Raw genomic sequence first — 24,179 nt, 5'->3', positions numbered from 1 at the left:
ATGCATAGATATTGCAATAATATCTGAGTTGTGAATTTTTTGTCGTGAAAATCTGATAACATTGTGACATCCCTAACCGAACTGATGTAGAGCATAGCACATTCATTTCTAGACTATTTGAACACTGTTTCTTTATAGGTGCGATTTTCAGCTTTTAGCTTATGTTGAGTGTCTTTTCTACGGAAACCACATTAAATCAAACGTAAATAATGAAGAGGAATCTTGACATGTGACAGCAACATATTTGCTCCTATCATACTGCATAAAGTGTTGCTATGTCCACTGCTTGAGGCAATGGAGAAATATCTTACAGGCAGACTCTTCATCACGTGGTCTGCAGATGAGATGGACTGTCTGTCGCTCTGAAATTCAGTTTGACTAGCCACAGGAAATGAAGATGGACAGCACAGGTCTTCTGTATCTGTCACAGGACATTTGGACAGATAAAGTAGATATGTTCTGCCTATCACCACCTTGGGACAGGCAACTATGACTTTATACAGTCCAGCACTATCTGTAAAATCAGAGGGGTACACTTAATGACTATCATAACATCTGATTAAAACATGAGATCACTAACTGGAACTCAGACTAAATGAAAACATGATTTACAAAAGTGAATGTCATCACCTAAGTAATTTGCTGTGGTTATGTTGTTCTCCTTTTCACCTTTGACATAATGTCCCTATAATAAATGTATCATGGATTAAAATACAACAGAGCAATTTCTCTACAACAAATGCAACTTATTTCAAAAGAAAAATGGAGAAACGTGTTTGCTCAGCACACGGCCACCTATAATGTTCTCCCTAAACCTTATCCAGGGCTGAAGAAAAAACAAAGGGGAAAAACAAATGGATGGTATAGGTAATTTGAGGTTCAATTTCTCAGTTAACACTAAAATGCATTAAAGCAATACAAGTGATGCGAGCCCCCATATTTCCTGGGGCTGTGTTGTTGTACGTCTCGCCCAATTTGTCTCCCAGTCAGGCCCATTAGTCTACCGCGCTCTCTTCTTAATACGCTCGGCTCCCCCAAATGCCTCAGATCAATGTGTGATACATCGCAGCACCATCACTTACTGCATGTGGATGAGTTGAGAAATGTTCCCCTCTCCTCTTATTTCCTTGGAGAAGTCTCTATTGAAAGTCATATGGGCACAGGCATAGAGCGGTAGTTTGGTTTGTGCTTGCTGGAGAGTGAATTGTTTGGTCCACTGACATGAATGAATTGCTGGAGTAATGTGGAGGCTGGTAATAGTTGAATAGTTTATATCAATGTGATAAATATAGCTCTCGTAAATCACATAAGTGTTATATATTGCTGTTTTTCACACTTGGCTCTGAGCGGGAAACTCTGGAGAATATCATTGAGGAGAGTATACAGAAAGTTCTAGGACTTCAGTGGTTCCTTAAATTGGATAATGGTCTTATGGAGTACCACCGTTATACAGTGAACTATTAATGCTCCCATATGGTTCTTTACGGATGTTATTTCTCTAAAAACAGCTGCTGGGTTGGGAAATGGAGGAGAACACAAAGGCAGCTGTGTGTGTTTTCCATTCAAGTGAAATAGCTTAATGTTAGCACCAAACTTATTTGATAAGAGAAGCTTTTAATGGTAAAATCACGTTTCTTTGTTAAGTGTTGTTGTATTTGAAACATATTCTAATGTACATCACAACAGAAACTTCATAATTGTTGGGTGTAACAATTGGTTGTTGAGGCCACGTTGTGCTTTATTTGAATGCATACACAAAAAATTCTACTTTCTAATAACCTTGCAGGGCACGGAAAAACTCAATAATACATCTTTTATGAGTTAAATATTTTCTTTGGCTTGAGTTGGTACTATTTAGTCCATGTACACAGCCATGATAGATTCATAGGGTGTGAGGAAAAAAGATTTTTTTTATTTGAAATCTATAAAGGGAACATTTTGAAAACATAAATAAAGAGCAGGGTAAATCAGCCGCCCCACACCACTGACAACCAATCACTCCCTCAGCCAAACCCCATGGTCAACACTGCCAAAGTGGGATAAAGTCTTATAATGTAACTTTTAGTGGTATACACTTTCCTTCAACTTGACTCAATGTACGCCCACTTCAGCGTTTGATTTTCTTTGAAATGTCCTTTGAGAATGTGCCTGAACTTGCTGCATCCAGCCGTTGGTCTACTGCGTAGGTGGATCAAGCCACAACGACACTTATGGAGCAAGATTATCAACTAAGCAAAAGTCACAAAGCCAAATAGTCACACTCTTCCTCAAAGCCAACACCTATTGTGGTTATACAGCACACGAATGTATGATACAATATAGGCAGTAATCCATTTACAAATTGCATTTGTTTACAATACAAAATCCACAGAATAACTTTATTGGGTTAATGTAGCTAAAGTCGTTAAAGTCAATGAGATGCTATTTTGTCCTGAAGCTAACTAGTGTTCGATGCAAATATGTTTAAGTGTCTGTATTTTTCATTTGTTAGTGTAATTTCTGCTTATACGTACAGTAGGTTGTCAATAACAGGTCCTTATCAATTGTACCTGGTCAACTTTAATATTTATAATGTTTTTTTCCTATAACCTTAAACACAAAGAGTGGTACACAGACATCTTACCGGTCATTTATTTCTTATAAATTATTTTATAATTAGATTTATACTATAACTTTATCTTTCATTGTAGTTTGCAATCACTCAGTAAGAAATGTAAACATTTTAACGTATGCATATTTTTTTAGAGGTGACTGTTTTTGTTCTGAATCTACAAGTCACAAATAAACCAGATTTAGGAGTTATTTGTTGATATGTATCAAGCTAATATGGACAAGCTCGTGTGCATAATACAGTCAACTCATGTAGAGCTAACTTGCAGGCAATTATTCAATAATATACACATATTTTTGTTTTTCAATGTCATTAATCACATTTTTTTGTATTCAGTGTAAGTTTTAGACATACCCTTGGAACAAAGTATTGACCAGTCATTATAGCTTCATCTAACATGACAGAAGACCTGGGTTTATGCATGTGAGTCATGGTAATTGGTGGCCCACACCCATGGAAATGACATCATGTACTCATACTGTCATGTAAGGCCGGTGACACACCATCAGGATTTACTCATAGAAGGAAGAGAGCAGCAGAAGACAGCAATTATGTGGTAGACTGAAACCTCAACCTGTCAAAAACTTGGAAAGCCAATGCATTTATTTAAAATTAGGTCTGATGTCTTTGTCTTTGATAATCCACTGGATACTCACACAGATACTTGCTGTACAATGTCTTATATTGTATCCACACAGCTTCAAACAATTAGAATAATCTTGTGATTGTGTGCCGTAACGCCCCTGCAATACAGTGCTTAGGCATTGCTGATTTCAAATGAAGGCAAAAAGCCTTTTGCAGCTGAGCTCATGCCTGACATTTTCTCTGCTTTTTAAATGTATCAGTGACTGACAACAACCTCATCAGTGTGCATACTACTCCAACACACTCCATTAAGGTGCCTGGAGTAAGGGTGCATTTCCATAAAATATTCTTTGTCAGAATCAGAAAATGGGCAAATTATCTGAACACTAAAACACCCCAGTGCACCGTAGATCCCAAAGCAGACAGAAATGACCTCATTTGGCTGTCTAAGCAAAAGAAAGTGTCTCACTAGTTCCACATCTGAGTGGCACAGATAGATCAACACTGCCACTTCTCTCGCATCACCTGGATGAGCACTTTGCATTTGTAAATCAATGAGGAGGGTAACCACATGTAGAAGAGCTGTGAGGGATTCCTGTCTGCCTTGGCACAGATTTTGAAAACCAAATTAGCTCTATTACTGCTCTCAGTTGGCAACTACATTCTAGGATCAATCTGTCAGTAAAAAGGGTGCTTTTGCGTTGATGGATATGACGTGGCCAAAAACAATGTTGATTTTTTTAATCTCCAGGATAATAGGCTGATTTAGTACAGATTTTCCTAAAGCTGTAGACCTGGTTGTGCAGACTGGGTTTCAGCTTTTTTTCATGTAGCTCACTTTATGGCTTCATTACTACAATCACAGAAGCTGTGGACATCTCAGCAGCCCATATCACCATAAATTGCACACTGAGAGAATGACAGGCAGGTGTTCCAGCTAAGATGACACCTTTAACTACAATTGGATATCAAAGACGTAGTTGAGACATAGGTGCATTGCTTAATGTACTGTAGAGTACAAAAAGTGACTGAGATGGTAATATTCTCTGTGGTTCATAAGTAAGCGTAAAATGTATTTGAAAAGTAACAATCTATACTTGTAAAACATTACTGCAAGTCAGAAATATCAAGTGCCCATAAAGTCAACATTCCAAACAAAGCCACTGTTGATAGGTCTCTCTTTCCCATCACTGAGAGCTTTTATGTTGTAATCGCAGCCTGATAAAACAACCACACAAACATACATAAAAGATAATAATCACAGCGTGACTTATGTCTGGCATGGGGTTGAACATTGTAGCAGCTTCCCCTTATTGACACAGCTGTTTCACAAACTATAGACTTGCCACTGCAGACAACGGCATGTCTTTATATTGTGCCACACACCAGCTAATGACAGCTTTAGTGGTAGTAATTCAGTCGGGTTGAATATGGGGTTAGGTGTGTGTGAGTCACGTCCTGGGTCCTCCCCCCCCTCCCTCGCCAGATGTCCTGCCAGGTTTCCTGCAGTGTCTCTCTCGCTCTGTGAGGATCCAAGTATCTCCCAAGAATTTAAAATGGCTGCTTTAGGTCTGGACCAGAAAACTGAAGAAGCACAGCAAAAGCATTTTGTCAAAGACTTGTGGGTTTTAATACCTTTTTTAATTTTTTGTGTTTTGTCCTGTTTCATTGCGGCCAATGTAGATGTGCATTTTGAAGAGCATCCATCAGGCAAAGAAGGCAGGAGCATGTGAGGCCCTTTATTACAGTACGTGTTATTTAATATCTGCTTACTTACAACCTCTGTTAATTATAGGCTTTATAGTGTCAACTACCCGAAAGTTGTCTGCCTTACTGCTTACTTTTTGCATTTTATTCTGACTTATTTTTATTTCGGCTGGCTCTGAGGCCATATGAAACCTTGTAGGCATGACACTATTACTTTTTACTGGGTCAGATTAGTTACTACATCTCCCTAAAACAGCTCATTGTACGCTCAAGACCTTCACCAGACTATTAATTGTGTTAATAAAATCCATCTTAAATTCATGAAAAATATATAAATTAATTAGGTTTGTAATCACCATCATCATCAATTGTTTTTTTTTATTATTAAGTCTGTAAATGTACCATCATGCTTTGGTTGGAGGTATGTGGTTTTGTTCTGTGGAGCTCAATGCACACCTCAGCACTTCAGGTCTTGATGGACAAAGTGAATGCGCACTTTAATACTCCTGCATATACTCTAATAACCCCATGTTCTCTTTCTCCTCTGTGTCAAATATTCACAGTGAGGGGGGGGGGGAGGAGGGGGCTGGGTAGGTGGGAGGGTTGGTAATTCATGCACACATGTGCCTGCCTGTTCCTCCGGTGACAGGGCCAGGGGGAGGGGCACATGATAAATTGCCTTCTACCGGGACCCTCCGAGCCCAGCCACCATGATGTTGGTAAAAATGGAAATTGCTCCCTTTCACCGTCATTACATCAGTTTAGGACGCGTGTGGGCCTCAGACACTAGAGAGGAGTTTGTTTCGTCTGAATAACCGCTGTGCGAGAGACAAGGGACACCGTTCCTGAAGGGGTGTTCTTCTTCTAAATAATGATAACTATAGCTATAACACAGCTGGGTCTAAAAGAATACTCAAAAGAGCCGAAACTATTGGAAAATATATACAGGCCCTTTTTGTCACCATGTTGATTTAATGTCAGGCAGGCCTATGGGTATGAACGTGGCTGTGTGACTTATTTACCCATGCACCGATTTTCAAATGAGAAGTTTTTGATATAATCACTGTATATATTCAACAAGCTCATCTATGTAGCTGGTTTTTCTTCACAAAAAAACTGCACAAACGGAACGAGCTGTGTGCAATTGACGTTATATGAGCAATTTCAAAATAAAATAGGCTATAGTATATTTAATTTAAATTGTTCATATATTTATAACTTTAATATGTGCATGGTCTTTGCAAAATCGAATCACGATTTGTTGGTGTTTGTACCTTCATGAAAATCCCATTGCTTTCCACAAGATCCTTTTTTAATAGCAAATGTAGTGCTGTGTACATTAGATTTACAGGTGGGTGAGATTATCAAATGCAAATTAAAAAATATCATCCTGTTCCTGGTAATGAAAAAAAAAACATCCAATACAAATTATATATAAACCAGTGAATGGCCTCCACGTTAAATGTCACCCTGATAGATTACCAGAGGCTTGTTCTCAGCCCACAGTTGTATCCTAAATAAAGACAGATTGGTTGAAGACGCTTGTTAAAATTCTAGTTCACTAAACCTGAGAGCCAGCAAATTACTCAAGTCCTCGTCCTTCTTTTCTTTTTAATTTATTTTTCTTTTTCTTACAAATAGACTAGCTGTGCTTCGTATTTTTAGACCACAGAAAAAACTGCTGTCTTTTTCCTGGCGTACTTCACAAGTTTTACTTAGCAAATAAACCTACGACACCTGTCAAATAAAAATATTTAACAACTAATTAAGGAGATTTACCCACCAGAAAACTAAATTATCTTATAAATTAACTTTATGAAGCACGTTTAACTGTGTACACACACACACACACACGCACACGCACACACGCGCACATATACACACACTCTCTTTTAAGTTTCATTTAAACTTTAAAACACGTGCTCTGGTAAAAGTAACTGTTTAAAGCTTCGTAGTTATTTGGCATATAAACTGATATCATGGAAAGAATAAAGATGCACATTAGGCTATATCAGCAAATTGTCCAAAATTAGGATAAACATTCATTTGTTTTTGAAAGTATGACAACCAGGAAAATCGGCCATGTTGCGGATATGATCAATAAGGTTTTCTGAACCCCATTAAGTAGCCAGACCAATTTTCACAATTGTCAGTGGAATATAAATCCAACTATAAATGTACACAATATGATGTTAATACTTCAGAAAATGAGGCACACGAAGATATGGAACAGAATTGTTTCTTATTTTTCCAGAATACATACAAAAAATACCAATTCTCTTTCCGAGGTGTACACCTGAAAAATAACGGCAATTTAAAATGTGGACAATTTCTGAAATTTAAGAAACAAACATGCATGTAAATTATTTTCTTCTCAATGAGACATTAAATAAGAACAAATACAATCATAGCAATTTCAAATTAACATCGAAATGAAGACCCCTACTTTAATTAGTACTCTTAACGTGTGTGTTTTCATTTGACCTATAGAGTTCAGTTTCAACATAATGCACTTTTTGAGTTGCTCAAATATTTTTAAATTTGCAGCTATTATCGCCTGCTTTCAAGCCGACATATAAATAAATACAGGGGAAGTCCACGGATCCCGCCCATAAGTTTAGCACTGTTAATATAAAAGTCTTTATATTTGCATTCTTAGTTCTATAAACTTTTTAAGTCCTTTTTCCCCTCTCACTGGTATCCAAGCGCTGATGCTGTGGTGAGTCTCTGGCCGTACAGTGCATAAGGGGAGTAGTAAGGGCCAGTGGCAGCAGGGACGGGAACAGGGCCACCGTGGGGCAAGGGGCTTTTGGAGTACGGATGGTAGCGGCTGCTGAGTCCTAGCGCGTGATGCGGGCTCCTTAGAGCCAAAGTTCCGGGGCTCCCGGGGGGACCTGACTGTGGCATGTGCATATGGCAGGCCATGGCCGCTGCTGCAGCGCTGGCCAGTGAAGAAGAACCGGGATAACCAGATATCAACTTCTCTGCTCCAGTAAAAGCAGTGTGAGTCCTCAGATGATTCAGGAGCTCTTCAGAGGAGGAGAAACGCTTGTCGCACGGTCCATTTGCCGACACCCAGTTACAAATATGGGGGAGAGGGTCATTGGGGAGCATGAACCCATATGGGTACAGAGGGTGTCCGCTAAATTGTGGCGCAGAGGTGTGAACGCCATGCATGGGGTGCGTCGGGTACATTAGTTGGTAGCTGTTTTTCATGGCGTTAGCCGCAGCTGCTGCTGCAGACTCGTGCGTGCAGGAAGCACTGGCTGCGCCCGCTAAGTGACTGGCACAATGGTAACTGAGGCAGTAAGGGTCTCTGCAAAGACTGGCTGACATGATGGACGGGGGAGAAGCCCCAGCGTGAGGGCTGGATCCAGCCTTACTGCAGCCCAGTGAACTGGCCAGCTGTGCATTTACCAAGCTCCCTCCGTGGGACAGGAAATGTTGAGGGTAACCAGCGTAGGCCCCAGCCAAACTACCAGGATAGCCCATACCAGCAGGAGGCAAAGGGAAAACTGTCTGCCCGTGTTTGTAAGGAGAAACCGGCGCCACAAGCCCTGACCCGAGAACTGAGGCGGAGGATACAGAAGTTACAGATGAGGAGTCCGAGGAGGAGCTTTTAGGCGTCGTCTCCTGGTGTTGGTTGACCTCCACGTTAATTCCACCACAACTCACGCTTATCCTGCTGTGGCTAGTGGTGCCAGACCCGTCCGTAGAGCCATTTTTATTACAATCAGACTCTTTCTTGTCATCCCTGTCACCACATTTCCCATCCGATGGCATGGGAGAGGCAGAAGTGCTGGAGTTGGGGCTGCCTGTCCGCGGAGTGAACGGCTGACAGGTGGCGCTCGGCACTCGGAAACCAGACTTCTCTCCGCTTGAGACGCCTGAAGACGAGTCCTTCTTATCTGAAGGCTTAGAATAAGGTTTGAAGCTAGATTTGTCATCCACACCGATGTCACTCATTTTCAAAGGACCGGATTTAGATTCCTTCTCACTAGATCCATTTGTTACGGATGATAATTTGGAGGAGGCGGGTGGGTCCGGTTTGCCGATCTGAGAGCAGGTCTGCGCCAGCAGAGCCAAGGGACTTTTCTTGGCATCAAGCTGCAAACAAGATAACATATATGTTTATAAATGCAACTTAAACTAAGAACGATTACTTAATGTAATGATAACAAAATGTACAGTCTGAAAGCAAGCCGTTTATTTGCACTCACAAACGGAAATATATATTGGGTAATTACGCACGGCTCTTCCGTGAACAAAAACAAAACAAACTGCTAGGCTTTATACTACACATAGTAGGCTACATAACTGTGTGAAACACCGGGATCACAATTGGACATGATAGAGTAAAGGATAAAACAATAGGCTCCCAAACGTTGTTTCTCAAAGCAGTAGCCAATTTGAAATGGGCTATCTTACATTGTATGTGTAAAATAAGTAATAACAATCGACTCTTACCTCTATAGGACTGATCGGGGTAGAAGGCAAAGGCTGCAGATACTCCGGGTGCAAAATGTGTCCCGATCTTGCGCTAAGCATTTTCAAAACCTTGATGGGAAGTCGGTTTGCTTGCCGTAGTGGATGAGACGGGGGTGCGGAGTGGAGAAAAGGCTTGTTGATGCTCGATGAGCTGCTATTCCGAGAACTGCTGCTTTCCCAGACTACACAAATACCACTATTTTTCAGGACAGACGCCGAGGGCGACGTGATCATGTCCCAATTGTCAGGAAATGAAACGGCGATGCTTTCGTCAGATTCATTAAGAAAATCTAAAAAGCAGCGAGCCTCTCTCTGGGGGAAAAATAATTGTAAAACGGTTCAATAATAAGTAATCCTGGTAGTAAAGGAGCGAGGTGAGGCAGCTGGAAGGAAACCGTGCGAGGTTATCGCAGATCCGAAGCTGTGTCTTGCACCATGAGAGCCTTGAGTGCGTCTGTAGCAGGTCCTCGCTCTGTACTCCCGAAGTACGAACTGGTAGAAATGTTCACTTCAAAAGCAGCTGAATTAGTCCGAGATTAAAGCCTTTGCCGCCTTCCAATCAAATGGGACCCTGAGGTGATTGGAGGGTCAAGGGGATGTGACGTTCTCCTCTTTGTAAGCGCCTCTATTTCGACAGCTCGGGGGAGGAGATAGGCTTAAATATGTTGGTTAGTGGGAACGCTTGCACGTTTTTGGATGTGGGGCTACGGGATTAATTTACACCAGGTTTCAGAGTGAATAATATAGATGAACAATCCATGTGCTATTAAACTTATAAATCAGGCTCATTCAATCACTTTTTAAAATATAAATTCGCCATATGGAAGTCGTCATTGAGTTTTAACATAAACTAAATCAAACGGCTTTGTTTCTTCCTCTAATTTTCTGGGTAGAGAGTAACAAAACATTCATTTATAACAAAAAAAATACATTTTGTTTTATCCTATTCTAATATTAAATGAAGTAATTTGTGATTGATCGGTATCGAAGCTATCGACTCGTGGAAACTGTGTTATCAAGCATTTTCATTCTTTATTTCCATTAATGGCAAACATAATACTAACAATAATACTTAACGGAGTTTATAGGTGAGATTTATTATTTGGAAGTCTATCTTTATCTCAATAAGTATTTGATTTGTTATTCTCAAACGGTTTCCAGCACGAGACACGCACACTGTGTTTTTTGCACGGCCAACACTGGGACTTATTCTCGCACTGGCAAACATAAAACCAACCATTTCAGCTTGAATTCCCTAAACAGACAAGCGTTGACAGGAATAGACCAATGTAGTGATGGAGGGATGTGAATGTCACATGTTTTCAGTATAATATACACCGCCCTTCTATTTCTATCTCCACCCCTCCGTCAAGTGTCAATTCTGCTCCACCGCAATCAATCAGTTATTTGTCAGACGCTGTCAATCCGGCGCTTGATTTATGTCAGCTATTGTGGCTGATTACATGCCAGTGTGACTGCAGGAGAAGAACAAATGGGGAGATAGACGTTCTGCAGGAGACACAAAGTTTTAGGAGGAAATAAATCCATTCTCCATTTAAATGTTAGATTATTCAGCCAAACGACCTCACCAGCCTTGATAGAGAAAAAAGCAAAAATCTTATTAAACTACTTTTTTTGTTCTGTAGGCTATGCTGTTCAAAAAAGTATGTAACTTTCCGAGTTAGTCATTAAACCCTTCGGAAGAGACACACATGATGAAACTATAATAACTTGCAGACAGTCCTCACATGTTCTATGAAGTAGCTGTTAGGGCTTTACGGTGCTAAAGTGCTTTTCCTGTAATCGGCCGATTATGGTGTCAACAAGAAGCCTTGGGAAGAAAAACCCCCTGAAAAAACTGTTTCCTTAACAAAATAAATCTGAATAAAAAATGTAAACAATAATCTATAATTAATAAAATAGAAAGTTAACAATACAAAAATATTAGTATGAACATTTTCAACTTTATTTAATGTTTCGTATCCTTCCGAGATGCGTTAGTTTAAACAACCTGAAGGGTAAACTCTCATTCAGAAATGATAATGTGCAACAACCCGGTGAAACATCACGGTCTCTCAAAACAGAACCCTGTCCATTTCGGCTAAACGCATCTGCTATTGTGTTGTTAAAACCTGTCATCTGCCTCGGGCACACTGTCATCTGCAACAAGAATAACAAAGACAGGGGACAAAAAGAAATCCAGACATTTTATATTGATGTCAGCTCGATTTTATTTACATACAATGAAAATGATTTATTTTCTTTAAGAGGTGGAGAAGCGGACAGGGAGAAAGAAAAGAAGAGGAATGGTCTGTCAGGCCGTTGAGAAAAGAAGTTTAAAATGCCTTGAACTATTCACCGCTGAGATGGCTAATCAGTATTGAGGCTCCAGGGCAATCGGGCAGCTTTTCAATGCGGTTTTCCTTTCATCTCAATCGGGATGGAGGCGCTCAATTAAAAGCCTATCAGTTTGTAAGTAAATCAACGCCTATCAAAGTTGTCACATCAAACAAAACGATTATTATTGCAACCCGCCTCTGCCATTAATCTCTTTCTGTGTTAATCTGCTTGACAGGTCAACTTGGAGAGCAAGAAAACCTGGAGTGGACAGTCAAGGGGCCAAATATATGATGTTGGTGGAAAACAAAACAAAAACGACATCCTATAAATAAAACACACAATGTATTGGAGTTCATAATATGCCGCAAACGCAATTTAGGATTACATTTATAGGCAACTGAGTTAAATAATATTAAACAAATATTCCCAAACATTGTAAAAAGTAGAATACACTACAAAAAAAAGAAATAAAAAGGACTTTTAAACAACAATAAGACAAATGTTTTTAGTTAACAGTTCAAAAACATTGACTTTTACTTATAGGCCTACACTGGTCTGCATGGCTGACTACAGTTTTGCAAACTATGAATTTAAAAAACAAGTCCTAATTATATGTTCTATGATGAATAGGTCATCATTTTGTGTTATAAATAAACAGTAGCTCAAAAGCAAATTTATTTTAATGTGAGAGTTTGTAAGATGGGGCAAAAGTCTAAATGAGCTCATCTCTATTTCTTTAAATGTTTTCAATGTTGTCTGACAAAAAAAAGGACGTTTCACAATATGCAAAGATGTGTGATTGATAACAGGCTTGCTGTTTTCTGCAAGGGCTGTCAGTCCGTGACACAATATGTGAGTTATTAGGGCAAAGAAGGGCAACCATAAATTTTCACTGTCAGGCGAAAACCCTCTTTATTGTCCGTATGACGAATGGGCTTCTGCACCAGACACCAAAATACTCGGCATTCCCCTTAAATGGGAACACGTTTTTGCGACCATAATTCATGATATTTAAATAGAAAGTTTTAATATCCCTATATATTTCATAACACGGACATGTTTATGAATCACTCTCTGCATGCAAATACAACTATGTACATCTTGTGGGGAAATAGGTTGGACTTGCAGTTTAACTGTTAACTATATTATGCTGTGCCGTCTTCTTGCTATGGAGCAAAAAAAGCAAATTTCCATGATTTATTTATATAAATCAACATTGAAAAGTGTTTGTGTAGCTATTTAAAATATAAATTACACAATTTAACAACTTTCCTAAGTGCACCTTCAAAGTATATTTATACTTTTACCAAAGCACTTTTATTTAACAGGCTCATGGTATTTTGAAGCTCTAAATTAAAGGAAGTTATTTTTATCAGTTTGGTTTCAGTCCGTTTTCACTCGATTAAATACTGTGTGGCGAAATACTAGCAATAACCGAACAACTTTTTTTAATAGACGCACAACATGTTAAAATATCAGATAACAGAAATTGAATAAATAGGAGACATACAAACATTTTAAAACACATGCATGCATAAAGTATTACATATTTTAGTAAAACTCCGAGGAGGATGAAGAACAGGTTTACAGGAAAGTCCGTGACGACATTACCTGGAATCATTTCCTACTAAGCTCCGATGTAAAACGTAGACAGGCAAGAGGATAACAAATAACACTGTAACGACTTAAGACGCAGTCCTTCTTTTTAAACGAAACAATTTGGCATTACACAAACACATCAGCTTTCACAGGGTGTAAAATGTGAAGCACTGCAGGCGCAAGGCACAGTGAGACCGGAGCCATGCAGACCCTCGCGGCTTGCGCTCTCTCTCCGGCAGGCTGCAGAGGGAAAGCGAGCTTTTCCGCGTGTGGGAGGTCCCACGTGACGTCACACAACATGCAGTGAAGCTCAGGAACAACATGGTGTTCTCAAACTTCATGATTCTCTCCAGAGTGCCACTATGTACCTCAGATTATGCAGGTATGCCCCCATACTTCATCAGAGCACTACAGCAAGTATTTACTTATTAGCTTCAAGAAGTAAACATAGCAGTGAGTTAGCTGCTTTAGGTTGCAAATTCTGCTTGAATGTTGACATGTTCTCAGAGCACAGTGGATCATAAAATAACAATATAATGTGTGAGAGTGTATGAATAACGAATATTTTGGTGAATCAGTGTGTCAAAAATTAATATGTTTAACCTATCAGATTCCGATACGGTGTTTATATTCAGTCCACATATGCAAAAAGTTAAGGATATGTATACAGAGTGACTTTAAATCTAATCTTAGACTAGACCAAGACACATACACAAGATATTTGCAATATTTAAAAATTAGTCTTTGTTAATACACATTGTTGCACTACTTTGCAAACCAGCAAAGCCAAAAACAAAAATGTTATTAGGATCAAGGTTGGTCTGTCTAACATGAGTTTACAATTATACAATATCGATACAATCAAGAGGTTAGTAGCCTACCATTCAAAGCTTAACTGCTGTAGTAACCATGGCCTATTGACTATAACCATAAGTAAAACTTGTTGCCCATATTGTTAAATGTATCATTATTTTTGCCATGCCAAGCGCGAAGCCCATATCATTCCTTCAGATTTATTCTACCAAGCAAAGAAGGAGTTTTTGTCCCTATTGTTCTTCTGTCCATGCTGCCATTTCATTTTATGTTCCATTTTAAACGGCCCTTTTGGGGAAAATTAAAACTCAAATATTATACTCCAAAACTATGGATGGGTGAACAGGAGCATAGGTTTTGAATCAGTCACCAAATACAATATGGGTTTTACTCCTGCTTCCACATCTGTCTTCACTGAAACAGACATATTGTTTTGTCTTTGACCTTTGCACTATAACTAACAAAAACAAACCTGTTTTCCTATTTACCCCTGGTGGTGAGTGATAATATAACTTTTATATGATTTCCTCAGATTCTGAGATATATGGCAGTGAGAGCTTTGCCTTAATCTGGCAATAAAATGACATTTAGAAGAATTGTGTTTGTCACACGCACACATCAAGGCAACATCTGAACTGTTTTTATTGGAACTTTTTATGATAGAAAACTCTACCAACCCTTTGAACAGACAAAGCAGACGGACAGCTGATTAACATGGGGCTTAGCATTATAGGGTTCTAAAAAATATAAATTATGCAGGGCTACATGGATTAATTCATACAACAGGGGGAACGCATGCTTTATCATTAGTAGCTTTTTGAAAACCATATTGTTTTAGGTTTGCCACACAAATATCTTCATCAATAACTATTTGTTATTGCATCTCAGGTAGGCTACTGTAAAGCCCACTCCTAACAGTGCGAAAGTAGTACTAGTCTAGCTAACACACCTCTGCTTTAGCTGTTTGGCGACACTCAATGAGGGTGTTGTTGCTGTATACAGATTGTAAAGTCCCTGGCAAATTCAGCAAAATTGTGATAGTGGGCTGGAAAAAAAGACCACAAATTAAGGCATTACATTCAGTTAAATGGATTCTTGAACCATGACATAGAAGATATTTACAACTTCTCTTGGTAGGCTACTTTGTATAGTCACTTGAAAACATGCAGGCTATTCCTGCAGTTTATCAGGTGCTATAGTCAACCTGGCTGTTAAGAGTTTGTTATAAAAAAACACATTTGTCTTCTTTAAAATGTGAAGGTGTTTTAATTTAAACCATACGTGTTTCTCAAATGCTTGAAGGCTACTGTCTATTCATCCAGAGGCAGTCAGCAGCACTCAAATTCTACCCCTAAAAAACACTGTGTCCGCGTGCTTTCTGGTGCTTCCGCAAAACAGTGGGTCAGCTGATTCAAACGGCACGCGGAAACTGTAAAGTCAATTTTGAAAGCACCAGTAGCTCTCCAAAGTAGCCGGGCTAAAACCACAAATAGGCATTATTTTATGTTGACAGCAGCGGGTTTCTGAGCAGAACTTTGGATATCAACTCAGATAGCGTATCCTGAAAATACAGAAACCGATCTGTCATCCTCAGGAGAAAGTGATGGCACATAACGAGTCGTTGGTCGCTTTGAATGGGACTCAAGTAAGTTTGTTTTGGGAAATGTTTCTGTCTGACTTCGCCCCTATTGCTTTACTCAGGCTTACGCTATCAGTGATCGTTTAAAAAGTGGAGATTACCAGTGCTGAATGTATACGGGGATTTGTTTATTTCCTATATGACCGGTGTCATGTGACACACTGTAGCCAACGTTACAGTGACTTTCAGTTTAACGGATCCTCCTACAATTTATCTGGAGAGCATAATGCCTCCAATATGCATCAATAACATGCAACTTAATACAAATATTGAAGTGTTGCAGACTGTACAATGATCATTTGAAAGGTTTTGGAAAAGTATTATTTTGCAACATGAATAGCATGGCTGCACACTTCTGCACCTAGCCTTCATCCTCACTGTGTGGTTCACTGATGATTCTTTATCATTCTATATCGTTCATATTGTTATACATTATGTATGAACAGTATCATTTAGCATGTCAGGGGTGTGTTTGTATTATTGCTACTTGTCTCTCTTTTTTTTTACTTTTAAAGATTTCCTACATCGGACATGACTGCAAGGACATCCCAGACTTTCTTGGGGACACATATGGCCTGTTTGCAAGAAGATTGGATCTAAGCTTCAACCAGCTCAGGTAGATGACAGATACTAAGGTGTAGTCTTGGATGCACATGCTGTCTGTCTGTCTGTCTGTCTGTCTGTCTGTCTGTCTGTCTGTCTGTCTGTCTGTCTGTCTGTCTGTCTCAGTTTGTAGCTGGTAGACATGCATCTCTACATCTCTACATCAGGAGGAATTGAATGTGTGCTGTGGGTATATAGGTGGTCAGAGTGTCATCGTGACATCAAAGAGCTGAATGAGTGTTATTGCTGGGCTGGTGCCACGCTGGGGCAGGATAAAAGGCTTGATCGATTAATGTGACATGCTAATTCGGGGGCAAATAGAAGAAAAGATTCCTCTGTCAGGACATGAAGGAACACCTCATGGCAGCTGCTTCAGAGGGGGCTGCCATTTCAACAGCAGGACTAGCACAGTTGATCTGGCAAGTAAAAGAAAGGAGATGATGGTTATAAGGTGCTCTTGTCTCTGAACCCTTTTCATGACTGTCAGGCACATGAAGCCGTCTCAAAAGAGGCACTTTTTTGTTGAAGTCTTTTGTCTTGAGGCAGTGCTTGATGTGTGTAGTCCTCAATAGAACTGATTCAAATTGCATCATACTGCATAATCATTGCAGTACTGATGCACTACACACAGTGTTCTGTCAGGCTGCAAAAATCTGCTGTATGGGTTTATGTTTATGTTTATTAAGGATCCCCATTAGCTTTTGCTCTCGACAAAAGGTCAGAAACTTAAAGCAATACAACCATAATACAACAATAATACAGCAACATTTAGGACATAAGTCCTGACATCATTAACAACATTAACAACATCACCAATATCATCAGCAACATGCGATCAAATTCAATCTGGGTTCACAGCTCACAAGGGTCATTAGTAGATGGCCCTTCAACCTCTTCTTGAAAGAGGCTCTGGACTCTATTTCAGCAAGGTAGTTTGGCAATGAGTTCCATTCCTTTATAGCTCTATAAGACACTGAAGATTTCAGAAGATTTGTCCTGGGTTTAGGTGCCAGTAGATGACCTGATGTAGCTTGTCTAGTCTTATGGTCATGCTCGTCTCTTGTGTAAACTATTTGATCATAAAAATACAGTGTTTTTTTGCTAAATTGGACATTTTTGGACATAATTTGGGTCAGCTCTTTAAGTACCTTTGAGCAAGATCCTTTGAATGTGTATAGCTGTGTGACATAGAGACAGCCTTTGAAACACATTCTTTTGATTTTGACACATACAACCTGAGGCCTACTGACCTAAAATGGACTGTATTTATGAGTTCACACAGTTTAGCATGTATGCGGTTCACCTTTACAGAAGGTAGTGTCTATGAAGACTACTATAAGGATAGTTAAGTATGGCGGCTGCCCTTGTTAAAAGGATCCTCAATATACAGAAAAATCTAATTGCATGTGTTGTTTTAAATATGGTAAGAAATGTGTTGAAAAGGTGATAGAAGAATTCAACAGGATTGATGAATAACATTGTTTGATATTTGACTTCCCCTGTCTCTTTAGTGTACTACACAAATTGGGTTAGGGTTTGTTTCTGTACTTTCTAGCAGTGTTACCTTTTTTACAATCTGCTATGAGGCTATTAAGTTAAATGCCATCATAACTAACAGATGGGAATAGCTTGAACCGATAACAGTTGGTATAATACAGTATTTTTGTTCTTAAACTTGTTATACGTCCAGATTCTTGCAGGTATATTTACAACATTGACCAATATTGTGGTCCAAATGAACTTTGTCATTTGTATGGCACCACAAAAATATTAGCAAATGTTACCCTGCATTTATTTACAGTCTAGGGAACTGTTTTAATGCTTGTTCAAATACAGTACCTGATGAAAGTTGGGTAGAGTGACAGTGTTATAATCAAACTACCATCAGTAAGAGAGATGATGTTCATGAGTTTTATATTTGATTAGTCATGCTGCCCTCCGACACACTTGTTGTTTATGTCATTGTCAACTTGTAGTGACTGGACTTTGAATAACCTTTCCTTTAAAAGATTATAATAGCCATCATATTGTGACTTCCTTGTGACAAACAGTAGATGTCTTGGCGTTACCTCAGAAGAAACGATCTTCTGTCTTTATGAAATCCGACTGAAACAACCCTTTAGTGTGTAGCTTTCAGTGAGATCAAGGCTGGCATTATGTTTCTCGCCTTTGAACCCGTCACATTAAGGACGTGATGTTCAGAATCAAATATTTATGACTCAGATATTATTAATTCATTCATAATTTCAGTTTGCCTAATCTCAGATGTCAGATATCATTACTAAACTTCAAACGGTGGTATGGGCTGAGCAATGAAGTGGTGCTCAAACCTTTTGGGGCTCATTCAGTGGAATATTGATTGATGGCTGCTTGTGAGCAAAATGATTTCTTACATAGGGCTTCATATTATTCTCCTATATACAGTAGGTTTAAATAGCTCATCATAAGCACAGCATGATCTCTTTATCTCTATCAGTATCCATAGCTATAAAATATAAATGTCTAACCTGCTATGAAAACCTTAGCACCAAACACACACTCCCATTACAAATGTATGTATATATCCACTATTGTTTCTTACATTTGTTCTGTCACTATTGGTGTCTGTGGGTGATCACATGACAACATTGGGAGGTCACGAGTGGGTTGAGTTGTGAAATTCATTAAGCAGCTCAACATGTGATAAAGGGTTATGCTAACTAAGGCATAGCCACCCACTCAGTAGTTTGATCCCCATAAGAATGCATCTCATAGACAGGGGCCCCAGACTCACAGCTTATTGGTGAAAAACGTTCCACAAAATGTTACGCATTTCTGCACCCTGCAAACCTTTTCAGTTTGTGGTGAGGACAAAATCAAATACTACACTATTACTTGGCACACTATATTGATATAAATAGTTAAACTATAAATGTCAGCACACACAGCTTCTTATGGCTTAATTACATGTAAAGGCACACTTCCCCCTTGTAGAATAGAAATGAACCTTCCACATATTAGGAAGTGTAATTCTTTTTTTGTTTTTGTGTATAGTAAATTAGATTCTCACATATCTTTAAGCCATTATAGCTACATACTGATCATGCTTCCTTTAAAAAAGGACAACATTCATTCAAGCTAAGCCTCATCGCCATATGACATTGTCCATAATTACAGATTGTATTTTACTTTGTAACACAATATTATGTAACCATTTTCTCCCTAGCTTCAACTTTCAGGAATCTATGACATGCATGTCAGATAGTTGAGAAATCTTTGTATTGACACTATGACCTTGTTTCAGTGTCAGCCCTAGCAACCAGGTGCAAACAGATGCACATGTTGTTGAGACTCTGTGGTCTGCCTTCAGCATCATGTACTTCTTCATGCTGCTCAACTCAAATTGAGAGCGAGGCATTGCCAGAGTTTGTTGTAGCTAATGTGCTTATTTCTGTCAGCTCAATTGACAACACTCATCCAGCCACCTGACAATGAGCCACAATGAGAAGAAATGTACTGGCACCTTTGCTGTGTGTTTGTGTGCGTGTTGCACATATGTTTATGTTTGTGTGTATGCTTGCCCATGTTTGCTTGCATGCAGTGTTTGTGCATCTGTCTCTGTGAGCATAACTGTGAGTGGCTGGGCAGGTAATGGCAGGATGGAATTATGGTAGCAGGCTGTCACACCCACACCTCTCGCTCTGTGTGCTGCACTGTCAGCCTATCTCATCAATGTGTTGAGAAGTGTGGCTCACGGTGAGATTTCTGTCTCGGGACGGGCTTGGATAGTATTGTGTCGTCCACTTTGTTCCAGGTCAGGTGTGTACACAATGCAGAGTGGGCATGTGCTGTCTTGACATGATCCCTCGCTGTGACTCGGGTGCACTTTGGGTGCCTGCATCTGTTACTTGCAGTGCTGCTGCCCTGGACACATGAGGTTTGAGGAGGACACATGTCGGTGAGTCACAGGATGAAACCTAATGTTATTAGACCTGAGGATAAAGGTCGTCACTGTTCTGACATGGCATCTAATAAACAAATCACATTTATGCAATGGCAGCTCTTGCACAACCTTAGACCTAACCTGAAAGTGATCTTAGATTTGTTTTCGCCAGTTTTATATCTGCCCGTCACTTGTCCTCTCACCACATGTGATGGCTATTACTGTAAATTGAATGTAAAATGTTGCTCGCAACTGTCAAATATTTGCTTTAGTTGATCATAATGTTGATCATTCCAGTTGATCTAATCTGTCAAACAATTGCTATCTACAGCAGGACTTGATTACATTCAAGTGCTTAGAAATTACACCAACATAGGAACATCTGTACAAACTATTACAACAAAAGCCTTAAAATAATGACCACTTTTAGCATTATTCACTTTGTTGCGACCCTTTCAGAGAGGTTTTATTCAACAATATTATTGTCTTGTCAATGGCTGCATGCGATTGAGTAATTATTAGTGGCATTGCAGTTTCACCATAGGTTAAGACTCCAATAAAAGTGTAGATGAATATGCTCTGAAATCTTAATGCACACACTTAAAGCAACCACGGATGCATTCTGAGGAAATTTACCATTTGTTTACAGGGAATCCAGTTAACCTGTGGCACTGGCACTTGACTCTCTCCTTCATCAATTGAAGAGGTTGATCTGTATACTGTCTACAGTTAGACAAGGACATTTAACACACCCGGTTAGCAACATAAATAATGCGTTTAATGCCAAGCCTCAATTAGCATGCATCCCATCCTGATCTTGCTATGTTGTCTTTTTATCTGTTTGCCAAGTAGACATACAATTGAAGCAAAGCAGCTGTCTTTAATTTTCCGACCACAAGTAACCTTAATTTATTTATGCCCAGAATAATGTGTAGCAGATGAACTCCTGACTCTAGACTTTTAAGTCGAAATTCAGCCTGCCATTAACAAAGAGGGGTCCATATTGTACTTTTGCATTGCAGATTAACCTCAGCTACCTGTGTATGTGTGTGTACAGTATGTGTGTGTCTGTGAGTATCTGAGGGGGTATGTGTTCACCCGGGCTATGTTGGTGATGGCAGGCGTTTTGCATTTTAATGACAAATCAAGTATGCTAACTCGCGCTTTAAAACGAAAGTGCTCCAAATGTCGCCTGGCTGTCAAAATGAGATGTAAGTAGTCTGATGAAAAGAGAACAAAGAAGACAAAGTAGGGAGGCCCGGTACACTGAGAAATGAAATAAAACCTTGTATGGCCTGTCAGCTGTGTCGTTTTATATTCATATCTAAAGAACATTATAGTATTACTCCGCAGCTCATGCCTCGCTCATCTGTCTCTCTTAATTCGTCCCAGGCACCGCTCTGTCTTTCAAGTCGCTGTATGTCAACACGGGAAGGGGCCTGTTAATTGACAAATGAGTGTCACAGACATCAAGTGCTCCTTTTTCTAATCCAGGCTAGGTAGACTCTGGTTGTTTGATGGTGAGGGGAGGGGCCGGGGGGTCTGTTATTGGCAGAAGCCCAGTAAGAGGCATTAGACCAGTCCTAGAATGAGAAGTGACAACGGCAAGAGAGCCTGTCATTGTCTTGCCTAAGTGTTCAATCTTCAGAGATGCCGGTATGCAGATAAAGTGTCAGTTAGGAGGAGAGGAGATGAAACATTGGCAGTATGAAGTCCTCAAATCACTTAACTGGGAGCGTAGAGTGTGTGTGTCTGGTAATAGTGGTGCGTACTCTGTTCTGCTCAGCAAATATATTCCATATCCGATCTATCAGGCCTGTTTAGGCCGATATTCTAGGATAACCTGATCTGCGTCTCATCAATTAAGGAGAATGCCGAGCTCTGCCAGCCATAAGAGATTTAAACCAAAGTGATGGGACGGATATGGTCGGGCAGGAAATAAGTTATTCATATCAAGGACGTTTATATTTTGTTATCATTATGTATTGGTGGAAAAAATAAAACGTTTTAATATTCACTGGGAGTGCTTTTTTTAAACGACGTACTACTACTCCTGGGAAAGTGATGGGATGGAGCTAAAGAGGTTATGCTTAATGGATAGCTTGTCTTGTTCCTCCATCTTTCCAATTTAAGCTTATCAGATATTTTGTGATTGCTGGAAATACTTTTCTCCCTGTTGAGGACAGAAAGCCATGGATTCCTTTACTGAAGAAGTAAAGAATATATATTTTTGTATTAATCAAAATCACATGTGATGACTTAAGACTTTGAAATGAGATTATATTTCTGATGGTTTGGACAGTCTCACTTTTAATGTCTTTGGATAGATCTGTTAAAGGTTACATTATACACATCTGACACAAATCCTCTCACTGCATTAAGTCAATCAAGACAACAATCTTCAAATGTAACTAAAAGCCATCATTTTTCTTCCTTCTTTGGCGAAATGGACAACTTGTAAATGATTGAAAGCCCTTTCCAAATTGCAACAATACCGCAGTAAAGTGGCCTTCATTACGTCCATTGTTTTGTTTTTGTGTTTCTGTGTCCAGCAATGTATTTTTACTCTAGATTTGCCGTGATAAAATGTGCCTGAAGGGCAGAAGATGTTTGCAGAAGAACTGCATATTTTATCCTCCCTAATGGTTCTCATTTAATGTGGTATATGCTCTGAGGCCTACCATTTATTAAGATATACTGTTTGATTCATCCAAGTACATCTGGCCTTGTGTTTGACTCTTGCTGCATTGGGACTATTAATGAAAAACGCATACTGTATACTAAACTACAGAGTCTGTATTAGATTGTCAGTAAAGCTTTCTTCTCCATAGATATTAAGGTATTTATGTTGGTTTTAAAATGAAAGCTCCACTCTCATTTCCAGCATTATTCCCTTTTCATTTACTTACTACTTGTGCCATGTTCATTTGAGGAAGTGGTAAGTATTACCATGGCAACAAACTATCCAGTTGACACATTGCAACATCCTTAAAGTTTCCCAAAACATTGAAGAAGTAAAGATTTTTGCAATAGGGAGTTGCTTCAATTCTGTAAAAGAACATGATGCGTGCCAAGCAAACAGGAATAAAGATAAACGAAGACTCTTGTCTGTGTTTGCAATAATATTTTTAGTCTTGTCAACAAATTCAGTGAAAAGGCAAAACCAACAAACAATCTGGTAATCTGTTTCTACTCAACAACGTCCCTACCCTGTCTGCTGTGAATATAAATATATAGCATCGTCTTATAAAAACTTTCTGTCGATTCCAAAAACAGCTGGGCACTGTAGTTTTAAGCACATGGTACCAAAACTAAAGTCAACAATGCATTTGTTAGGGAGATGATTACACATTGCCACACACATTGTAGTGAGTATCTTTAGAAGGAGGACAGTGGTTTAAATCAGTATAAACTACAGTGTCCATGTTAATCATAATGGAGGAACATGTCACCCACAGCAACAGTGTGGTTCACAGATGTATTTTTAATATTTTTTGGACCACACAGGAGGTCGATGGCACAGAGGAATAAGCTATATCATGCTTTGACTGAACAGTCGCACAGCTAGTCTATCAACTCCACATTTCCATTACTCTTGGTATAACATATATAGTATAAATCTTTGTCTCTCTGTTAAAGTACAACAAAAGTCCACTGATGGCAGGGGAACCATCTGTTAATCACTGTCAGGAGCTGCTATCAGCCTTCCAGGGCAAGCCACTTCCTCCTCTCTCCTTCAATATAAGGCCATCTTGTGGTTTCGGATTCTGAATGGAATGGAACATCTTTATGTTCCTTTTGTTCACATTATATATACTGGGCAGCGATGCCATTCCTTTTATGACTGCGTCACATTTTTTATTGTATATCCC

The 24,179-nt window shown here is 39.3% G+C and overlaps 2 protein-coding genes across 2 annotated transcripts in view; one reads left to right on the top strand and one right to left on the bottom strand.

Moving 5' to 3' along the window:
• Positions 1-7,128: 7,128 nt before the first annotated feature.
• On the bottom strand, positions 7,129-9,910 carry znf503 (zinc finger protein 503). The gene is made up of 2 exons (XM_079687928.1): positions 9,371-9,910; positions 7,129-9,010 (listed from the first exon to the last, which is right to left on the bottom strand). The coding sequence occupies exons 1-2, from the start codon at positions 9,623-9,625 to the stop codon at positions 7,595-7,597; spliced, it is 1,671 nt and encodes a 556-aa protein (XP_079544054.1). The 5' UTR covers positions 9,626-9,910; the 3' UTR covers positions 7,129-7,594.
• A 5,645-nt stretch (positions 9,911-15,555) lies between these two features.
• Positions 15,556-24,179, top strand: part of lrmda (leucine rich melanocyte differentiation associated) — a 193,394-nt gene continuing 184,770 nt past the window's right edge. Inside the window, exons 1-2 of the mRNA XM_079689021.1 lie at positions 15,556-15,788; positions 16,298-16,398. Coding sequence (XP_079545147.1) covers positions 15,747-15,788; positions 16,298-16,398 — 143 coding nt within the window. The 5' untranslated portion in view covers positions 15,556-15,746. The remainder of the gene's footprint in view (positions 15,789-16,297; positions 16,399-24,179) is intronic.

The sequence above is a fragment of the Notothenia rossii genome (genome assembly GCF_949606895.1).
Source record: "Notothenia rossii genome assembly, chromosome: 6".
NCBI classification, from domain to species: domain Eukaryota; kingdom Metazoa; phylum Chordata; class Actinopteri; order Perciformes; family Nototheniidae; genus Notothenia; species Notothenia rossii.
This window is presented reverse-complemented; position numbering and strand designations above follow the sequence as displayed.